The following is a 21,960-nucleotide window of genomic DNA, read 5'->3' as shown; positions in this document are numbered from 1 at the left end:
ATGCACATAGCAGCTGTGCAGGGCCCTGGTTTGTATTGGGATTTCAGCAGGAGGTTTTAACCCTTAGCCCTCATTGCAACAGTGATTCAGACTGAAGGCCCCCTATGTCTTAAATTTGCCCTCAAGAAGGGATATTCCCATCAGTGCCAACTACAGGTTGTTGCTCCATATTTCCTGTACCTCAAAGATCTCAAAGCCGGCAATATCCAGCACCCCAATGAAGAATTGCCTCTGCATCTTGGTGTCCAAGGTCTTGTTGATCCTGACCACCAGCCACTTGAACATCTTGTCATAGACCGCTTTGCCCAGGGCACCGACGGAGTTGTGGCACTGATCCATGTTCTGACCTTTCTGCACAAACTCATTGCCCACTTTCACCCGGGGTCTGGTGATGCCCTTCTGGAGATCCCCAGAGTTCAGATTCATGAGGTGGGCAACTTTGTCGGCCACTGTTGAAAGAACACAGAATCCAGGTCAAGGTGAAAGAGATGGGGAGAGAGCTGAGTGGGATGACGAGAGCATGGCTGTTACTACCTGATTGTTTTCCTGTAGAAAAAAGGCAGCCATTTCCAGAAATTCTGCTAGAAACCCATCATCAAAGAGCTACTAAGAGCCAGTTCTCAGGCTCAACTGAAGATTAGTTAACTGGGAATCTGAGATTGTCAAGCTAACTTCAGATCTAAGACACTATATTTACCTGAATCTAAGACTAGGTTTCCCCCCAAGTTCTTTGACGTTAGAAACCACCTTAAATTGAGAATCCTCTTCCTTTTGGGTAATACAGATATAACCTGTCTTTAATATGTATTTTCCCAGGGGGTCGTCTAAAACTCAGAGTCATCTCCTATTCCGGTAAATTCAGTAATCAATCTTGATTTCAAGTTGGTTTAACATGGCGCCAATCTGAGATTCCCAAAACAGTCTGAGTTCTCTCGACACGCTCCATGAGAGCAAACATGGGGTGGGAATGGGTTAGCGTTTTAATTAGAGACTGTTTTAATTGTGTTTTAATAGTTCTAACTTTTTAATTTTAATCATTGAAATGTTTTAATCTTTTATTGGCTGTTTTTATTGTTTTTGTAAACTGCCCAGAGAACTTGCGTTTTGGGCGGTATAGAAATGCATTAAATAAAATAAATAAAATAAAATAAAATAAAATAAATAAACAAACAAACCTCAGATTCTCGATGAACTAACATTTTTGATTGTGAGAACCAGCCATAAGGATCACAGTAACAGAAGCAATAATCTATGCTGCAAGCTTTAAACTGTTCGTGTTTAACGGTCATGGCTCCCCCCTGCAAGGAATCCTGGAAATTAAAGTTTGGTGAGAGTGCTAAGAATTCTTTATCAGAGTCCTATTCCCCAGCCCCTAATAGGACAATTCTCAAAGCTTCTTGGGAAGAGGGAGTCACTATTTAATCAGCTTAAAGTTTTTATTGGTTTTAGCAAGACATGTGTGAATCAATTTGAACAGATTCTACTCAAATCTGGCCGATTTAATTGATTTGAATATGAATCAAATCACCCCTTAAAAGGGTAATTTGATTCAATTTTGAATCAAATTGGTCAGATTTGAATTTGAATCAATTCAAGACAATTCAACAACCGCCCAGGGACATTTTTGGGACCTTTAAAAAACCATTCAGGCACCCTGATTGGTCAAAAAGGTGCCAAAATAGGTTGAATCAATTTGGATTCAAATCAATGTGGATTCAAATCGAATTGGCCTGTTTCGGGCCAATTAAATTCAAATTGAATTGGCCAGTTTCAATTCAAATTCTAATCAAATCTGAAAATTCAATTCGTGCACATCCCTAGTTTTAGCCACAATCAAGACAAAAACAAGACCAGTGAAGAGATCCAGATGGCTGCTTGGTTTGTGTGGACTCAATCCCAAAGAGCTCACCCTCTGTGGTGTCCACTTCTGCCTGCTCCTCTCTTGGCTTCTGCTTGAATTTCATGTTGCCAAAGTGCATAATGCCACCAGTCAGCTTGTAAACGCTGATCTTCTCTTCTTGAGTGAAGCCCAGGACGTCAAAGGCCACCTAGTAGAAAGACAATGCATCAAAGGGCCAGCCTGAAAGGCTAAAATTCCAGCAAAGATACCTGGAGTTACTTTTTGTGGCTTGGACCACTGCAGCAGGGAGGAGGAGGAGAAGAAGAAGAAGACCACCTCCACTCTAATTCTCAACAGAGAAAGCACTGCAGGTCAGAGTCTCAGATGACAACATATTCATCCATATTGGTGTCGTTTCATACTGTAGGGTGGGATTGAATGTTCAAAAGCAGCCCCATCCAAAAACCGCTCCCTGAACACACATACTTAGCACACTGGGAGGAAAGCTAATCTAGGACTTCCCGAGGACCAATAGTCTGACTCGGTAGAAGGCAGCCTCCTATGATCCTAAGACTAAACAGAGAGGTATTTATATATAAGGCCCTGTCTTAGGTCGGGGTCCTTAAACCTAGGTCTCTAGATGTTGTTGGCCTACAACTCCAATCATCCCATCCCATCATCCAAGGTTGAGGACCCCCGTCTTAGGCCATATTTCCCTTCTAATTCCCCTCTTTCCGCCAAAGCCTCCATCTCCCAAGTGTGACATGCACCGCCTTTGCAAACTTACATCTGTGAGTTGCAGCTCTTCCCCATCGTCCATGTTGTCGACAATTGTGACACCCTGGCTTGTCCAGTGGTATTCCTTGGGATCGGGCACACAGAGCAGAGATTCTGTTGGCAGACAGGAGCGTCAGAATGTGAAGGACGTGGTCTTTGGGCCATGCACTGCACGGTCAACAAAAGTCACCAGCTGATGCAGCAAATGAGTTCATCTGCCATGCATACATAGGGCGATAAATGGAAGCAAACCCTCACAGACCAGCCTGCCCTACAGAGTAGTGATTTCCTGATTTGACTGTTATGCTTCCAAGTTTTTGTCTTTTTTTTTTTAAACCCTCCAGTCACCTAGCCACAGCAATCCACAAGAAAACTTGATCAGCCTTGCAGTTCTGGACGAGAAGTTCTGCTCCCTTCTTGCTCCACCATTAGACCTCTCCCAGCCGGGTATGTTCTCTCACCCGTACCGAAGAGGAGGAAAGCTTAATCAATGGGAGGCAACCTTAGCTCTCCAGCTGTTGTTGAACTTCTACTCCCATCATCCCCAGACACGATTTATTGAGGGTGGGGATGATGAGAGTTGTAGTTCAACAACAGTTGGAGAGCCAAGGTTGGCCATCCCTGTCTTAATGGCTGGAGGGCCCACCAAGGGCATCTCCCACCGCAAAGCCTGGAGCCAGTGCTGCACGTACACAAAGATGGGGGAGTGCCATACCCACAAGTTGAGGCATCTTGTTGGAGAGAAGCTGGTAGAAGATGTGATAGCCTCTTTCAGCAGGTTGTTGAGAAATGACACGAGATTTCTCTAAGAGATCTGGAACACAAAGGAAACCCAGGTTTGTGTTGAGAATGCAGATACAACCCAAGGCTATAATGGCTTGGCTCGGGTATCATAAGAACATAAGAACAGGTCTGCTGGATCAAGCCCAAGGAGGCCCATCTAGTCCAGCATCCTGTTTCTCACAGTGGCCCACCAGAAGTCCCTGAGAAGCCCACAGGCAAGAGGTGAGGGCATGCCCTCTCTCTTGCTGTTGCTCCCCTGCAACTGGTATTTAGAGGCATCTTGCCTCTGAGGCTGGAGGTGCTCTATAGCCACCAGACTAGCAGCCATTGATAGACCTGTCCTCTATGAATTTGTCTAAGCCCCTTTTAAAGCCATCCAAGCTAGTGGCCATCACCACATCCCATGGCAGAGAGTTCCATAGATTAATTATGTGCTGTGTGAAAAAGTACATAAGAACTTAGGAACATACGAACAGCCCTGCTGGATCAGGCCCAAGGAGGCCCATCTAGTCCAGCATCCTGTTTCGCACAGTGGCCCACCAGATGCCGCTGGAAGCCACAGGCAGGAGTTGAGGGCATGCCCTCTCTCCTGCTGTTACTCCAGGATCACAGGGGACCATGGCTTAATCCTGGGTCTGTGCAATGTGCATGATCCTCAGGGTTGTATGCTCCTCTGTCGTGCATGGAGAGGACGATTTCTGTTTCTGCTCTCTGTTTAGAACAAGCTGGGACTTGCTGGGCCAACGGATCCCAGCAAATCCTGGGTTATTCAGAAACTCTGATTAAAACAAACTAGGATCTGCTGGGTTCAAACATCACAGCAGATCCCGACTTGTTCTGAGCAGAGAATGGAAATAGAAAACCTCCTCCCCTCCTATACCAAGGCTCATGAATGTCAAATAGGACCAAGGATTAAACTATATCGCCATGTGACATCTGAGTAGAGCCAATGCAGCTCCTCTGTTGTTCAACAGCCTACTGTGTTCTGTGTGTACTCCACGACTGTGTGTACTGCACACTGAACACAATTAAAACTCTGAGTAATAAGAACACAAGGGAAGCCTTTCTGGATCAGACCTAAGAGCCAACAACCTGCTTTCCCCAGCAGTCAACCAGGCAATCCAAATTCTGCACCAAGAAAAGCCAAATTCCGCAACCTACATATCGCACATATATGCAGAATTTCTCTGATTTTGCATAATGTATTCTCAGTGCTTACTTTGCATAATTTACTTGGGTCTGATTAACCACAGGCAAGAGCCTGGAAAGACACCAACACCTTACATCTACACTCATGCCCTGGAACTCTTATTCGGCAACATTTCTTGCTTTTGAGCTGAGGTACTGCTTAAACTTCCAAGCACACCTGTGCAACCATAAGTAGAAACTTGCTTTGTGGGGAAAACAACGACCCTGAGATTCTCATTTCTGCATCAATGCCACATTTTGCACTTCTCTTGTACCCCTGCAAACACTGTGATATACATCTAGTTCTGCTTTAATGTGAAAATAACAGTGCACTCCATTGAATTCTCGATGTATTTTTCTCAAGTTATCACTAAGTTCAACTTCAAATGGCTGAGATCTGAGGCTCTGTTCTTGGGGGAATCGGACCCGTCTCGATACTTACAGCTCTCAATGTCAGCCCCAGCCAGTTTTCCCGTGCTGCCAAAGTGAATTCGGATGAATTTACCCTGGGCAAAAAGAAGGAAAGGTAGGACTTGAGATCAACACTGAAATATCTTCACACAAAGAAGAATGAATAGACAACAGATTGTAGGCAGCTGCATCAATATGTAAGAGAGGGACTGATAGATGAATCTTCAGAGACAAACTGGGAACTAGAAATGGGAGGAAAATTGCTTTCTTTTCTTTTCTTTTTTTGCATTTGCATTTGCATTTGCAGACAAAGCCTGTTATTGGGGAAAACTCCTTTCAAGAAAGCACCAATCAGCCCCGGGGCCATTTTCCTTTGCTGCATCCTGTATGTAAACTTATCTTCTTCAACACGTAGACCAGTTTTCTTCACTGTAAGGCCTGGGGGCCACTGGCAACCCCCTAAGTGCAGCCAGATGGTCTCCCATCCAGTTCACATACAGAACTGATGGTCTCCCATCCAGAACTGTTGGTAGACCAGTCCAGAACTTCTGTAGACCATACAGAACTTCCCATACAGAACTGATGGTCTCCCATCCAGTTCACATACAGCCTTAGACGTCCTCAGTGTGCTTCACTGTAAGGCCCGGGGGCCAGTGGTGGGCCCCATCAACCGTAAATGTGGCCCCTGATTAACTGTTATTGGGCCCATGTGGAGCTTCAGCCAAAGCTGACTATTCTGCACAGACCCCCTGGCACCATGCCGAGGTGATCCTTCCCGTAGCGCAGTGCTACGTTTCCCCCAGTGCTGGTGAAGTTTCCTTTAAGGGAAAGGGAGCCCTCTTGAGCCCCTGCACCGTCTTGGGTGGCATGCATGCAGTGCTGGGAAGTGTAATCTTTCACAGTGCTCTCCCCACAGAGCTCTTAAGAGAGGACTCCATCACTCTTAAAAGGTCCTCTCCCAGCACTGAGGAAAATGCAGTACTGTGCAGATGACCGCACAGTGGGAAATAGCAATTACATTGAAGGGTGTTGTTGTTTTTTGGTCAAAGTGGCCCTAGTTTGAAAGACAGTTAAGATCACTGATGTAGATGGTGTCACTTTCTAAAAACGCACCTTTTCTGTATGACACTTGTAACCAGTGTTCTCTCTAATTTTTTTCATCTGTGTGCAGAATGAGTTTCATTCTGGGCAGCAGTATGAAGGCAGTGTGTGTGCACCTGCATTCAAAATGGGGCCTTCCTGATTCAACCTGAGCGGGATCTAAAATTAAGCTGAGCGGACATCAAAAAATGTGTGATTGCGTGCACATGCGCATGCCTTAGAGGGAACACTGCTTGTAACATCCTTCTGTCCCCACCCATCTGGTTCTTCTGATCAAAAGATTTACTATTGCGCCTTGTAATAGCTCAAATGCAATTATTTTCAGCTGAGTCTATACATCCAGTTGAAAATAATCAAATGTTAAGTCATTAAATAATGAAAAAGTGAGCAATGTGTGAACATGTGTTAATCAGCACACAGCGAGGGAGAAAGAGTGATGGGGTACAACACCTTCGCAGAATTAGGTACTTACAAAGCGAGAGGAATTATTGTTCCTGGTTGTTTTGGCATTTCCAAAAGCTTCTAGGACAGGGTTAGCTTGGATGATTTGATCTTCCAGTGACCCCTGCACAAGAGAATGTTAATGTTAAACATGATATCTTGTTATTACAGGGCAGAGCTAATAATTAATATTCTCTTCCAGACAACTCCAGCAGGGGGCTGAATTTTAGTTGCTGCAGGACAATGGTCCCCAGTTCATTGGACAAGAAACCTTTACCTTCCCATCGGCAGGGGCTTTGCCAGTGCTGCCGATGTTAGCAAAGTACTGGATGACTTTCTTCGTGTTCTCAGTCTTGCCAGCACCGGATTCTCCACTATGGACAAAAGAGGACATAGACTAGTATTTCAGGATTATAAAACTGGGCGGGGGGGAGAACCCAGAGGCCCTCAGTGCCAACTCACCCACCCTCTACTGCATGAAAGAATTATTCACACACAGACCAGATGCAGAGTTTCTTAGGGCACTGATGGAAATACCCATTTCAGACCCATCTCTCAAATATAAGTCTTTGAAAGCAGACAAAATCCATTCCCTCCCCCTTTAAAACTTTCAAAGCTTCAGTATAGCTTCTCTGCAATTTGAACTGACTGCTATTAACTGGAATTTTAACTCTGAACTTTTATTAATTTGGTTTGTTATTATTTGTTAATAATAGCACATCTTGTTAATAAGGTGTGTTAAACCTGTATGGTTTTTAACACACCTTGTAAGCTGCCTTGGAGATTTAAAAACTAAAAGCAGGTTAATTAATTAATATATGTACTTACGTGATCAGCATAGACTGGTTCTCGCGTTCTGTGTGGGGCAGAATAGGACAGCAGATATCAATAAAGGATCTTAATATGTCTACAAAACTAATTTACAGCTCTGTAATAATTCTGCTGCCCAGAGCAATTTCAGCTTTCATTTAAAAAAAAAAAAAAAAAAGCTAAGCTCTAGCCCCTGTAGAAGTGGAGTTATGGAGCAAAACATGCAGCCACTGTTCTACTAAGAAATTATTTTCAAGCCAATTTACGTAATATGGAAAGCCAGAATATGGCAACCGTACTAGAGCATAATGTTTCCCTCAGTGGCAGAGGAGATCAGAGTCCTATGTGAAGAAAAACTGAAGCACACTTTCAAATAAATGATGTTGAATGTTGATGTCGATGACTTTCTAACGTTACATTAGAAAAGAATTGGAATCGGAATACATATCAGAAATCAGGATCAAAACAAAATAAGTAAACCAGGATTGGAAACCCTGGTTTGCAATCCTGGTTTGCAGGCAAACTATAGTTTGATCAAGCCATAATTTGCCTTGTTTGGACATAAAGCTGTGTATGTGCTGTATATGTGCTGTGTTTATTAAGCTGTGTGTGTACAGGGAGGACAGAACACACAAGCAAAGGGCTAATTCTTAATCCCCAAAACACTGTTCCCTCTAAGGCGTGCGTACGTGCATGCACGCTCACAAGTTTTTAGAAGCCCACTCAGTTCATTTTCGATCCTGCTCAGAAGCCACCTAATGGCACAGGGGGGAAATGACTTGATTAGCAAGCCAGAGGTTGCCGGTTCGAATCCCCGCTGGTAAACACCTATATCGGGCAGCAGTGATATAGGAAGCATTTCCTACTGCGCGGGAGATGGCCATGGTCAACCCCTCCTGCCTTCTACCAAAGACAAACACAGGGCTCTGTGGCCACCAGGAGCCGACACCTATTCGACGACACACTTTACTTTCAGGTTGAATCAGGAAGGCCCCACTCTGAATGCAGGTGCGCACACACTGCCTTGATACTGCCACCCACAGCAAAACTCATTCTGCCCAGAGATGAAAAAAATTAGAAAGGCCGCTGGTCTGAGAGTAATCTAAATGCAGCCACTGTGTCCAGGCCTAAAGAGGCTTCCCTAGAAGCGAAGGTTCAGAGGTCTGTCTCAGCACTCACCCATGAGCATGTCATGGTAGGCGTTGTCAGAGATGGAGAAGAGATGAGGAGGTACCTCCGTTCTCTTCCTGCCCTTGTACATCTGGGCCACGCGGGCTCCGTAGATGGGCAGCCACTTGTAAGGGTTGATGGTCACGCAGAACAGGCCGGAGTAGGTCTGGAAGAGCACAAAGGTATCCAAATGAGCATCCTGGCATGAGTGAGGGTGGTCCAGCTGGATTCAGAACTGGAGGGCACGGGTACAAAGCCCAGCTCAGTCTTTTTTCAGAGGGCAAACAGCAGTGATGGGAAGGAGGTCATTTTTGGCAGGAAAACAGCACGAAGAGGAAATCTCAGCTTCTCTCTCCATATGCGCTGCAGTCTCGATTAGGATCAGGCTTCCCTGGCAAATTGCTTTGTTTTGTTTTTTTAAACAAAAGAGGCATTTCTAACTGGAAGCATGTCTCTTCACAATGTGCTCCCACAAACATCTCGTTTGGCCCTCAAGCACTCGTGGTCGCTTTGGTCATGTTGTTCAGACCTAGGCCCAGTTTATACAATTAAGTGGTGATGCTTTTTCTGGATTCAGCTAAATGTATAATGTGGCCCTGAGATCCCAGCCTATGAAATGGGAGCAGCAGTGGCCTACTCCATAAGGTTGTTGTGCAAAGCATACAGCAAAAGTGTGGCAAAAACACCATGCATGTTAAAAACCTTTTACAACAGGGCGGCTAGTGGTAAAATATACGATTATTATTATTTATTTTTATTATTATTATTTTATAGTTATATCCCACTTTTTCCTCCAAGGAGCTCAAAATAATAATTAAAAAATGGTTATGTTTATCTCTTAATACTACTAAGCTTTCCACGTCCAGCAGGTCTACTCCACCTTCTCTCCATACAATTTTTATACAAATTATAAAACTATAATGCAAATAATATCTATATCATTAATTGTTATGACAACAATTACCACTTAACACACTGCTTGGTGTGTTCTAAACAATTCACATATACTTCTGTATAAGGGGGGAAACCGGTTAGGAAGAGAGTTGGTCCTATGGCAGCAAGCATGAATTGTCCCCTTTGCTAAGCTGGGTCCACCTTGGACTAATCCCCCAATCTCAATAAATGTGAAAGCATTGTTAGCCCCTTCATCAAAAAAAAAAAAAAAAAAGACTCCCTTACTAATTAATTAATTTAATTTATTTTCATCCTGAAAGGCTCATATTGGAGAAGGCCCTTCATATAAATGTTCCCAGTCAAAACATGAGGACAAAAGGGTGACAACTGATCACTTAGAAAGCCATTCAATCAGGATAAAAAGTCATTCAGAGAGGGGGGTGGAAGTCCAACTGCTTTTAATTAGCTTGCCTTTTGCAAAATCTGTGGGTTTAATAAATAAATAAAAAATAGAGGTAGCACAAAGAGATACTGTGGAGCTCTTAACAATTATTTCTGTTTTCCTATTCGCTTCCAAGCTCATTTCTTCTCTGCTATAAAAATGGGAATCAAGTGCTTTGTCCTAAAGCCAAAAAAACCCCCAATGTCTGCTTCCTGTATCTTAGCTCTCCGAAATGGCAGCTGCTTTGGCATTGTATCCCTTCAGGGGAGTTGAAAGCTGGAGCTGGATTCTGTTTGGGTTTTTCGAGTTGGTTTGGTCGTGTGCCTCAGATGTTTTATGAGCCCTCTAAAGCCTCATGACATCTCTTGCTCTTCTGCTACGTGTGGTCAAACATCTCAAAGCGCCTCAACAACGCAGATTAATTCACACAACACCTGCAGATCAGTGTTATGACCTGAGCCTCATAACTCAAGAAGCCGAATGCTGAGGGACTGGATATTAAATGGATGGCCGTCGTGGCTGGTTTGTGCAACCTTGGTCCTCCGGAGCTTGGAGCTAATTGTTATCTGATTGAATGTTTCCCTGCAGTTGGGCTCAGGTTTGCAACACAAGGCTGCAGGGGAGAGAATACTCTAATATGACGCTGTGCTGCACTGAGTCAGTTCTAAACTCATTTTCAGAGTGACAGTCAGCAAATTAAGAGAGATTAAAAGAACCACAAGACATACTAAAGATTTTTAAAAGGCTAAAAAAGCACCTCACAAAATAACCTAGTGAAAGGGATATTTATTATTATTTCTTGTTTACACAGTCAGACAGGTGTTATTGACTGGTTTGTTTTATCCAGACATTGAGTCCTTCCCAAGGACCTGGGATGGGTGAATTTTATTATCAATACTGTTGTTGTTATTTTTTATTTTTTAATTTTACATTTTATATCCCGCTCTTCCTCCAAGGAGCCCAGAGCGGTCCTAGTCCAGCACTCCCCGGTCCTAGTCCAGCACTCTAACCACTACACCACGCTGACTATTATAGATATCTTCGCAGAATATAGGCTGTTCCCAGTAAAGTTGCTTTTTATAATTGGCTGATGGTAATTTCTGTGGCCCCTGTGGTGTTCAGGTGCTCTTCAAGGTGTTTTGGAATTGCATCTAGGGCGCCAATTACTACTAGGATCTTATTATTCATTTATTTTATTATTTAAAAGATTTATACCCCGCCCCTCCAATACACTACAGCTCAGGGCAACTCACAACAATAAAATAGACACAGATACAATAAAAGTAATAAAATTAACTAAAAATTTTTTTAAAGTCAGATTAAAAAGTACAATTATTAGGTTCAAATTAAAATTAGAAATTATAAAAAGCTAAAGAAGCTAAAGAACCTATCAGATATAACAAAATAATAATGTAGCACTTAAAAGCCTAATAATATTTATTTTATTTTATTTTATTTATTTGATTTATATACCACCCTTCCAAAATGGCAGGCAGCATAGAATATGACATAGCAGCAGCCATAGGGTATTCCCTGAGAACAGTATGAAGATCCACTTGAATGCCCGGGTGAACCTAAGAACAGCCCTGCTGGATCAGGCTCAAGGCCTATCTAGTCCAGCATCCTGTTTCACACAGTGGCCCACCAGATGCTGCTGGGGAGCCCACAGGCAAGTCCTGAGGACATGCCCTGCTGTTATTCCCCTGCAGCTGGTGTGCAAGCTTCTCATTACCCAGACACCCCCGTCTTTCCACCAACTTACATAGATCCTCATCAAGATGTAGCGCTGCTTCAGATTATCCAAGACGCTAGCTTCGTTCAGGAAGGTCATGTTGGCCATGTCACTGACTTGGTAGAACTTGGGGGGGTTCATCTGCTGGACGTCATCTTTCTTAACGGTGACAGTCTGTTTGGTTAAATGATTGCTCTTTAGTCAAAGCTGAGACCACATCAACATCATCAACATCACCACCATCATCACCACCACCAAGCCTCCAACTCCGTGGTGGGAGTTTTGGAAAATTCCTAACATCCTTTTTTAAATTGGGCACAACATGCCATAGCTTCAACTGGGATAATACTGCACCAGGAATGAATCATGGCTGAGGTTAAAGCACATAAGTAAAGTGTTAATCTTTTTGTTTTAAAATAGGCCCTAAGAAAGGATCAAGGCATTTGAAAATTGGCAGTCCTGCTTAATGAGTCTCTCTGACGATCAATTTACTCCCTGCTGCCATATTGGGCATTACAAGAAAGTGGAAACACAACTGATCTAGGAAACACTGGCTAAGATATGGGATTTTGTAGCGATGGTTAAACTTACTAACTATGTTCAAATATGGGAAGATAGCTTAATACTTAATTTAGAGTCTTTTTATTAATTTCTGGACCAACAAAATACAAGATAAGACCCAACCTTTTCTTTCATTTGGTATAATGTAACTGAAATGTAAATCTGCATTTATTTTTGACTTATGACTAGTGCTCCCTGTAACAGGGATGCTGTTGACTAGAACTCCCATCAACTCCAGTCAAAGGTTATTGGAGCAGAGGATGCTGGGAATTGTAGTCAACAACATCTAGAAATCCCTGTTACAGGGAACACTGCTTATGATGCCTCCTTTCCCATCCTGCAGCATACTCACACAGTTGTTATAGTCCCTCCTCCCACTCCCTGAGTTTTAAAAAGAATGGGGGGAATGGAAATGTGGAGGTAAGGAACACCTCCATTGCACAATTTTGGTCTATGGGTCACAGAGCTGACCTATGGGAGGAGAGCTGGCCTAGTGGTAGCAAGCATAAATTGTTCTCTTTGACAAGCAGCACCTGCCAGTGCTTGCATTTGGATGGGAGACTCCATGTGTGAGCACTGTCAGATATTCCCCTTAAGAGATGGAGCCACTCTGGGAAGAACACCTGCCAGCTTGAATGCAGAAGGTCCCAAGTTCCCTCCCTGGCATCTCCAGATAGGGCTGAGAGAGACTTCTGCCTGCAACCTTGGAGAAGCTGCTGCCAGTCTGGGTAGACAATACTGAGCCAGATGGACCAGTGGTCTGACTCGGTATAAAGCAGCTTCCTAGGTTCTTCTCCTCCACACTTTCTACTCATCCCCCTAAGAAAGGCCTGATCAACTTAGGCTCCTCAGCTGTTTTTGAATGTCAGCTCCCATAATCCCCAGCCATAGTGGCCAACAGCCAGGGATTATGGGAATTGTAGGCCAACATCTGCAGGAGAGCCAAAGTTGAGCAGCCCTGCCCTGAGATCTGGGCAGCAGAACAAGGCACAGATGGCATCTCACCAGGTCGGGTGGGGCAGCAAGTATCTTCCGCCTGAGGCAACCACTTCAGTCAGCCTCATGGATGGGACTGCCCTCTGGTCCCCACAGCCCTGTACTTTCTACTCTGGCTAACAGCAGCTGGAGTTGCCAGGAATTGAACCTCTTCCTTAAGACTGGGGCCCTCCTCCCCAGTTTGAAAAACATGGTCGTATCTTACAGCCAGGGAGCCAACAGCCAATAAAATCCCTGCAAGCCTAGAAAGTCTCTCTCCCATCAGGTCACCTGATTGGTCACCGTCTTCACGGTGACTTGGTTATCAGCCTCGGACTGGATCTCTCCAGCCAAGAAGCCCTCCTTCTCGTCCTTGATCCAGCATGACTTCTTGATGTCATATGGCTTGCTTATGGCCTCAATCTTCTCTTTTTCGGAGGGGGCCAAGAACGGCATGGGATCCACGTCTTCCCCACATTCTCCTTTGTACCCACCAGGCATCTTGGCTTTGGTTTAGATCACGGAGGAAGCAGAGACTGGGAACAGTGTTACCCACAATGCACCTGCGTAACAAAGATGAGCTGAATGGTCACAGGCTAAAAATTCAGTATTGTTATTTCTTCAAATAGGCACCCATTGTTTGTTTCCTCATCTCCACGCTTTAATTTCCTGCCCATTAAATCTTTCCCAGCACCTCTTCCCAAGAGTTACCGACCGACAAAGAGTACCTACCAGAGAGACAAGATTAGGAGACACCTCTTGTTTACAAGGCACTGGCTGCAGTCTTTTATACCCATGCAGTGTGTCTGAGGTATCGCTTGCTTGCTTCAAGAGCCAGAGGCGATGCCTAAGGAAAGCTGATTGGCCCAGGAACAGATCCCTCGGGGGAGATCGAGTCATACCCAGTTTCTTAGGGATTTCTTCTTCCTCCACTTCTCCTTCTATGGCATCTTATAAACGCAGCCGCCTGGCTCGAGGGACCAGGGGAGGCCGAAATAGAACTTCTGCCTTGCACATGTCTGCTTCCTAGGCACCGTTTCAGTCGAGGTTTCAGTTACGCCAGGTGATAGGAAAGAATTTTGCCAATTAGTGGCAAGAAAAAAGCTGCAGCGAGGTGGACCGTGACAACTGGGAGCCTGACGACAGCCATTTTAAACACTTACCACACTGAGCGTCCATAGCCACAGCCAGATATTGGGGGTGTGTGTGTGTGTTTGTGTTCAAGTCATCATAGCAGAGCAGCCAGAACGTTTCTGTGACTAGCCTAACATAACGTGACCTAATTGTATGAAATATTAAGCTAAACAAAAAATTAACTCCACCACATTTTCAAATCAGGGCCAAATGCTTGTCAGTTCTCCTGATCAGAATATGGGAAAGTGGAAGCCACCTGGCTAGATCTTGACCTCACATGCTTTTTTTGTGTAATTTTAACAGAGATGAGCGCACAAGACTTGTCACTCCTATTTTGGTTAAATACCCAGGATGAACTTTTGACATTTGCGCTTTCTATTGGCTAGTAGTAATAAAAGCTTGAGATAAACTGTTGCTAAATTTCTCTGCCTTTCTCTTTTTGCACTAAAGACATGCAAAAGGACCATCTCCGGTTAAGTGACGTTCTCTGTGATTTCATTTCATTTATTTATTTATTTTAAATTTGGAATGGTTTAATATTGATTGTTTTTGTCCCATTGATGCATGTGGTTTGATTCTTCTTCTTCTTCACATTTTGGTCTGCTTTCTGTAATCTGTGGTTTGGTGTTTTGGCACCTTATGTGTATTTTATAAAGGGTCTGTGATCGTTAATAAACTTGACTGACTGGCCTAATTGCTTACTCAGTAAATTGGGTGGAATACTGGCTGCATGTTTTCCCATTGCTTTTCTATTCGGAACATAGGAAGCTGACATATACCGAGGCAGACCATTGATCTATCTTGTCTGTCCTGATGGGCAGCATCTCTCCAAGGTTCCAGGCAGGAGTTTCTCCCAGCCCTGCCTGGAGATACTGCCAGGGATTGAACCTCGGACCTTCCACATGCAAAGCAGATGCTCTACCAGTGAGCTTCAGCCTGCATGCCCAAGGCGAATATCTTAAGTTGCTCACATGTTATCGCCCATCCAAATGCAAATCTGTCTAACACAGGGGACAATTCATGTTTGCTACCACAAGACCAGCTCTGCATCCATTGTGGCTGGGGATGATGGGAGTTGTAGTCCAAAATATCTGGGACCCAAGTTCAAGAACAACATAGGGCTATTCATACATCACGTTATACACCCATACAGACACCTGCATTGTTGGGCAGCTGCTGAAGGCCTTCAAAACTGCCGAACCAGGAGACCACCTCTGGGCTCATGTCCTTTGAGTAACTCTCTCAGGACCCATTCAGGTAGTCCCATAGATGGCAATTTTACGGAGCACCCCCCTCCCCGAAACCTGGAGCCAGCAGGGCCTTCTCTGTAGTGGTGCCAGATTTATAGGATGCCCACCCCAGAGAGGCCCACCAGACCCCAACATCCCATACCTTGAACTACCAGCCTGAAAACCAGCCTTTTCCAAAAAGACTTTCTAGCGTCGTATTTTAACTTGTGTTCAGAGTCATTTCTTCTCATCACCTGCTTTGTGGTTTTAGAAATGAAAAATTCTCTATAAATTTATCTCTATATATAGTATAGGAGGCCCTCGTTATCCACAGACTCCATATCGACAGTTTCACGTATCAACGGTTGGGTCTTAGAGGCCCAATTTCATTCTCTGCAGGTAGAAAAATAGGTAAAATTCACCAATCTGTGGTTTTAAGTGACCAGAAAGGACCTGGAAATGACTTCTGATGTCATTTTCCTGGCTGCCATTTTCCACCGAGAGCCATTTTGTGGCTCTTTAAAGAAAAAAACCATTTTGGGGGGTGAATATTCCACCATTTGAGGGGCTTGCGGGGGCATTGCTGGAGACCTGGACACCTGGAGAATAAGGTACTGAGCTTTTCTTCTCTTCCCTTGCTTTCCCCCGCTTTTTTCTGTGTGTGTGTGTGTGTGGGGGTAAGAACCTAACCCCCACAATTCCCATTGACTCATGGTTTCATTATTCACAGTTTCCGTATTTGCGCCTATAGGCAAGAACAGTACCCCTGCAAATCATAAACTGTATAGTACAGAGCTGTTCTGGTGATAGCAAGCATGACTTGTCCCTTTAGCTAAGCAGGGTCCACCCTGGTTGCATATGACTAGAAGACTAGAAGTGTGAGCACTGTAAGATATTCCCCTTAGGGGATGGAGCTGCTCTTGGAAGAGCATCTAGGTTCCAAGTTCCCTCCCTGGCAGTATCCAAGATAGGGCTGAGAGAGATTCCTGCCTGCAACCTTGAAGAAGCCGCTGCCAGCCTAGGTAGACAACACTGAGCTAGATGGACCGATGGTCTGACTCAGTGTATGGCAGCTTCCTATGTTCCTACAGTACAGTAGAAATAAATTCTGCTGTCCTGATTTGATTTGGGTTGGCCTTTTTCCTCCCTTTGCTTTTGCAAGCAATTTGGATTTTATCCAAGTGCTGTGGTTTCCTCTGAGTTTTATTGCTTTGATATCTTTGACTGCTCAATGGTAGTTTATTCTTTACATTGCTTTCTTCAGTATTTCGTTGTGAGCCACTTTGGGAGGTCTCTGACAGGAAAAAAACCGGAGGCATGTTTTAATAATAAATAAAGACCATGTCAATCAATTAATCCAACTGAACACATGCTGTAGCCCTAAACACAACAACTGTGTTCACAAAACCAAAAACAAAACCCACAACAAATGATTTTCATTCCATGCCCTGGAAGCAAACAAGACAATTCCAGCTCACACCGGCTGAGACAGAAGCCTGGTCAGCAACACAAAGTGGTAAAGCTTTTCCTGGACTGTACTATTTCAGGCTGGGAGGGTGGGGAAGAATCACATTTTTTATTTCCCCCCCTCTCTATAAAGAACTTCTAGCAAGTAGAAAATGACTCAGCCAGTCCTTCTTCCTGATATTATTCCATATTCAGGGAGCTTTTACTTTTTCTACATAGGAGTATCAAACATCAGGGATGTATAACTGAACAGGTAAAGGTAAAGTGTGCCATCAAGTCGGTGTCGACTCCCGGTGACCACAGAGCCCTGTGGTTTTCTTGGTAGAAAGTAGGGTTTACCATTTTCCTTCTCTCGCGCAGTATGAGATGATGACTTTCCCAATGTAGGATTTTCCCATCGCCTGGGAAACATACCAGCGGGGATTCGAACCGGCAACCTCTGGCTTGCTAATCAAGTCATTTCCCGCTGCACCATTAGGTGGCTACAACTGAACAGGGGTGGGAGACAAATATCCCGGGGGGGATGAGCATTCTTCCCTCCCACCTCCCTGACTCAGTGGCAAGCCATTAGGTGTGCTATTATTTGCATCGGAGCGAGAGAAAAAACATGCTGAGGATATTCTGTTTTTTACCATGTCTATATGGTTCTTACGTAAGAACCTGCCTTATATTGAGTCAGACACTGAGCTCTGACCCCATCCCTTATGGGGAATATCTTACAGTGCTCACACATGTAGTCTCCCATTCAAATGCAAGCCAGGGTGGATGCTGCTTAGCAATTCATGCTTGCTACCACAAGACCAGCTCTACTCCCATTCTTCTGCAGCAAAGGCATACGTGGGGTGTAGTGGAGTGGGGGGGAGAAAAAGAAGGCAGAGGGCCCAGGGGCCCATCTTCCTCTTTGTCTCAGGGCCCTCTTCAGCCTTGCTACACTCATAGGAACATAGGAAGCTGCCATATACTGAGTCAGACCCTTGGTCTATCTAGCTCAGTATTGTCTTCACAGACTGGCAGCGGCTTCTCCAAGGCTGCAGGCAGGAATCTCTCTCAGCCCTATCTTGGAGAAGCCAGGGAGGGAACTTGAAACCTTCTGCTCTTCCCAGAGCGGCTCCATCCCCTGAGGGGAAGATCTTACAGTGCTCACACTTCTAGTCTCCCATTCAAATGCAACCAGGGCAGTCCCTGCTTAGCTATGGGGACAAGTCATGCTTGCTACCACCAGACCAGCTCTCCTCCCTCTGTCAAACCTTCATGCATGTGCAGAGGTGCTCTTACCCCTGGACTTTGGAGCCGAAGTCCAGGGCCTCCACAGCCCCTGGGTGCCCAGATCCTCTTTAAGTCTGCCCTGGGTGGTGTGGTCGCCCGGAGAAGCATGATGACGCTTAATTTGCAGGGGAGGGGGGGCCACCAAAGGCCTTTAGGGCCAGCAGTCACCTAGCTGCACCTCTGTGCATGTTTCCACCCACATGTGCACACACACACACACGCAGAGTGGTACAATCCAGGAAGAACTTTCCATCTTGATTCGGATATATAAACCAGCCCCAAGGAAGTCTTGGATTATTCGATTTGCCCTCTGTAGCCCTATTGCTTCAGGGGTAGCTGCTGCAGAACTGTGGCTTCTCTCGCTCTGCCCTGGGGAGCCCCAAAAGAAAGAGGAGTCTCCTCTCGGACACATGGTTCAGTTCGTTCTGCTCACCAAGGCTGCAGCTACTAAGCAGCCAAAGGGGACAGAGGCAGAGGGCCCTTCTTACACTGCAGAAAGAAGGCGAGAAGAAACCCTGCAAGAGAGAGAGAGACGGCAATGCCAGACAGTTATATGAAGCGCTCAGCTGGGGCGTGCTCTTTTGATATCTAATTAGTCACTGTGCATATGTGAGAAATGCTGATGCATCTGCTGGTTGGCCGGGCCACATTCCCAGCTGTTGTGTGTGCTCCAAGGCAGAAAGGGGTATTCCCACTGGGGTTCTAGCCAAGACACGGGCCAGTTATTGGCCCAAAGAAGGACAGGATTCAGGGTTCTATTTACGGAAGCCACTTTGGTTCTCTGAGAGAGAGAAAGGTGGGGCCATGTGGTGTAGTGGTTAGAGTGTTAGACCAGGACCAGAGGAGACCTGAGTTCAAATCCCCGTTCAGCCATGAAACCCACTGAGTGACTCTGGGCTAGTCACTTCCCTCTCACTTCCTTGGTGTGTGACCCCAGCACAAAAATACATGCAATTAATCATCCATTAGGTTCAACAGAGTGAAAAAATGGGACTACGACTAAATATGAAGAAGAGTAAACTACTACCACTACTACTACTATGGATATTTATATACCGCCCTTCAACCAAAGTTCTCAAAGCGGTTTACACAGAAAAAATATATAATACATAAATAAAATGGTCCCCTGTCCCCAAAGGGCTCACAATCTAAAAAGAAATATAAGGTTGACACCAGCAACAACCACTGGAGGGATGCTGTGCTGGGGTTGGATAGGGTAATGACAACTAATGACCAGCCTCAGAATGGATAATGAAAATACTGAAGTGGTGGGCAACTTCTGCCTTTTAGGATCGACCACCAACAGGCAAGGATCCAGCAGTCAAGAAATATGCTGCAGACTAGCACTTGGTAGGGTTGCAATGAAGGCCTTGGAAAGGATATTTAGATGCCGTGATGTGTCTACACCTACAAAGATCAGAATTTTTCAGACAATGGTTTTTCCCATGACCCTCTATGGATGAGAAAGCTGGACTTTGAAGCAAAGTAGAAAAAGCATTGACGCTTTTGAACTTTGGTGCTGGAGAAGACTTTTGAGGTGACCATGGACAGCCAGGAAAACAAACAAGCTGATCATAGAACCAATCAATCCAGAATTTTCACTGGGGGCACAAATGACCAGGCTCAAACTGTCATACTTGGGTCACATTATGCAAAGACCCAGCTCCCTTGAGAAGTCCATCATGCTGGGGAAAGTGGAAGGAAAGAGAAGAAGAGGACGGCCAGCAGCAAGGTGGATGGACTCGATGACGACAGCAATGAATGCACCACTGACTGAGAGACCTTAAAGGCCAAGTGGAAGACAGATCATCCTGGAGAGAATCTATCTATGTGGTTGCTAAGAGTCGACACCGACTTGACGGCACTTAATGAATCAATCAATGTTCAACACAGAGACAGCAGCAGGACACATAATCTGTACTCTTCATTTGAGGTCAGCCACTGAGTTCGTTTTTAAAATGAATGTGTGTGCAGTCATTCACAGAAGAACACTATTATTATTATTATTTTACACAGTCAGACAGGTGTTATTGACTGGTTTGTTTTATCCAGACATCGAGTCCTTCCCAAGGACCTGGGATGCCAGAATTTTATTGTCAATGTTGTTGCTGTTGTTATAGATATCGTCGCAGAATATAGGCTGTTCCCAGTAAAGCTGCTTTTTGTAACTGGCTGATGGTGATTTCTGTGGCCCCTATGGTGTTGAGGTGCTCTTCAAGGTCTTTTGGGACTGCACCCAGGGCGCCAATGACCACTGGGATTATTTGGGTCTTTTTCTGCCACAGCCTTTCAATTTCAATTTGAAGATCTTTGTATTTGGTGGTTTTTTCTATTTCTTTTTCTTCTATTCTGCTATCCCCTGGTATTGCTATGTCGATTATTTTGACTTGTTTTTCTTTCTTCTCGACTATAGTTGTTGTTGTTGTTGTTGTTGTTGTTGTTGTTGTTATTATTATTATTATTTTACAGTTATATCCCGCTCTTCCTCCAAGGAGCCCAAAGCGGTGTACTACATACTTGAGTTTCTCTTTCACAACAACCCTGTGAAGTAGGTTAGGCTGAGAGAGAAGTGACTGGCCCAGAGTCACCCAGCTAGTTTCATGGCTAAATGGGGATTTGAACTCGGGTCTCCCTGGTCCTAGCCCAGCACTCTAACCACTACACCACACTGGCCCTCTGAATTGGGATTCATTATCCCAATGAATATAGTGGGACCTCCTCGGAATAAAATATCAGGCAATAAGGCTGCAGATATGTTGAGAGGCACTCTTACCCCTGGACATCGGGGCCAAAGTTCAGGGCCTCCACACCCCCTGGGGGCTCCCATACCTTCTTTAGTCTGTCCTTGGTGGTGTGGTTGCTATGCCAGGCCGGCTTGCTGAGTGCGATTGTGACCTGCACCGGGTGCTTTAAGGACAGGGGGAGTGGGGAAAGAAGTATGTGGGATGGCAACACTGGTTTCCCGTGAGAGGGATTTCAAAATGTTGTTGACTACAACTCCCAGAACCCCCAGCTGCAAAGGCCTTTGGCTGGGGATTCTGGGAATTGTAGTCAACAACATCTGGGAATCCCTTTTACAGGGAACACTGGATGAGAATATGTTAAATTGTGTGTTGAAATGTTCCTGCTGACACATATTTGCATAAATATACCTGTTTTATATTCTTACATTCTTGTGAGTTCAGTTGCTCTTTGTGCCCTCAAGAACCCACCTGTTAAAAACACTGTCTGTGTCATTGTGTGTGTGTGTGTGTGTGTGTAGGGGGGTGATGGTAAATTTGGTGTGGGGGGAGGGGTTCTCCAAAGGCCTTTAGGTCCAGGTGCCAAAATTACCTATGCGCACTTCTGGGTATGTTTACTTGTGAGTAAACGCCACCGAATGCAGAGTCCTCAGAATATAGACGGAAAGGATCGGGCTGTCAGTCTGCAATACCGCTATGAACACTTCCTCAGAGGCAAGTTCTATTACACTAAGTATGGCTTAATTCTGAGGAAGCATACATAAGAGATCTCTCTACACAACCGATTCACGGGAAACCAAAACCAAGCGCTACCACCACCCCGCTCCCGCAACCCCAGAAGATAAAACCTTCCTACGTCGCGCTTCTCTCCTCGCATCGCTGGAAACCTGAAAACTGCTTCGCCCTCGCCCGTCTCCACGTGCTGCGGATTACCCGCATCTCCTCCCGCGCAGGCGCAGTGGGCATTCCGCTGCCTTGGGAAGGCATTTTTCTCCCAG

General features: G+C 45.0%; 1 protein-coding gene across 5 annotated transcripts in view; it reads right to left on the bottom strand.

Moving 5' to 3' along the window:
- Positions 1–21,854, bottom strand: part of LOC128336660 (myosin-16) — a 69,427-nt gene extending 47,573 nt beyond the window's left edge. Inside the window, exons 1-12 of one of the 5 annotated variants that reach the window (XM_053276655.1) lie at positions 13,858–14,394; positions 13,417–13,688; positions 11,620–11,763; positions 8,531–8,687; positions 7,370–7,397; positions 6,819–6,915; positions 6,573–6,665; positions 5,031–5,094; positions 3,333–3,431; positions 2,628–2,731; positions 1,910–2,048; positions 181–449 (exon numbers count right to left, since the gene is read on the bottom strand). In XM_053276655.1, the coding sequence (XP_053132630.1) occupies positions 181–449; positions 1,910–2,048; positions 2,628–2,731; positions 3,333–3,431; positions 5,031–5,094; positions 6,573–6,665; positions 6,819–6,915; positions 7,370–7,397; positions 8,531–8,687; positions 11,620–11,763; positions 13,417–13,626 (1,404 nt within the window). In that variant the 5' untranslated portion in view covers positions 13,627–13,688; positions 13,858–14,394. Of the gene's footprint in view, positions 1–180; positions 450–1,909; positions 2,049–2,627; positions 2,732–3,332; positions 3,432–5,030; positions 5,095–6,572; positions 6,666–6,818; positions 6,916–7,369; positions 7,398–8,530; positions 8,688–11,619; positions 11,764–13,155; positions 13,352–13,416; positions 13,701–13,857; positions 14,395–15,651; positions 15,877–21,818 lie in introns of those variants that run through there. The other 4 variants (XM_053276658.1, XM_053276660.1, XM_053276657.1 and 1 more) reach the window with 4 other exon arrangements.
- Positions 21,855–21,960: the final 106 nt, after the last annotated feature.

The sequence above is a fragment of the Hemicordylus capensis genome, chromosome 13 (genome assembly GCF_027244095.1).
Source record: "Hemicordylus capensis ecotype Gifberg chromosome 13, rHemCap1.1.pri, whole genome shotgun sequence".
Classification (NCBI taxonomy): Eukaryota; Metazoa; Chordata; class Lepidosauria; order Squamata; family Cordylidae; genus Hemicordylus; species Hemicordylus capensis.
This window is presented reverse-complemented; position numbering and strand designations above follow the sequence as displayed.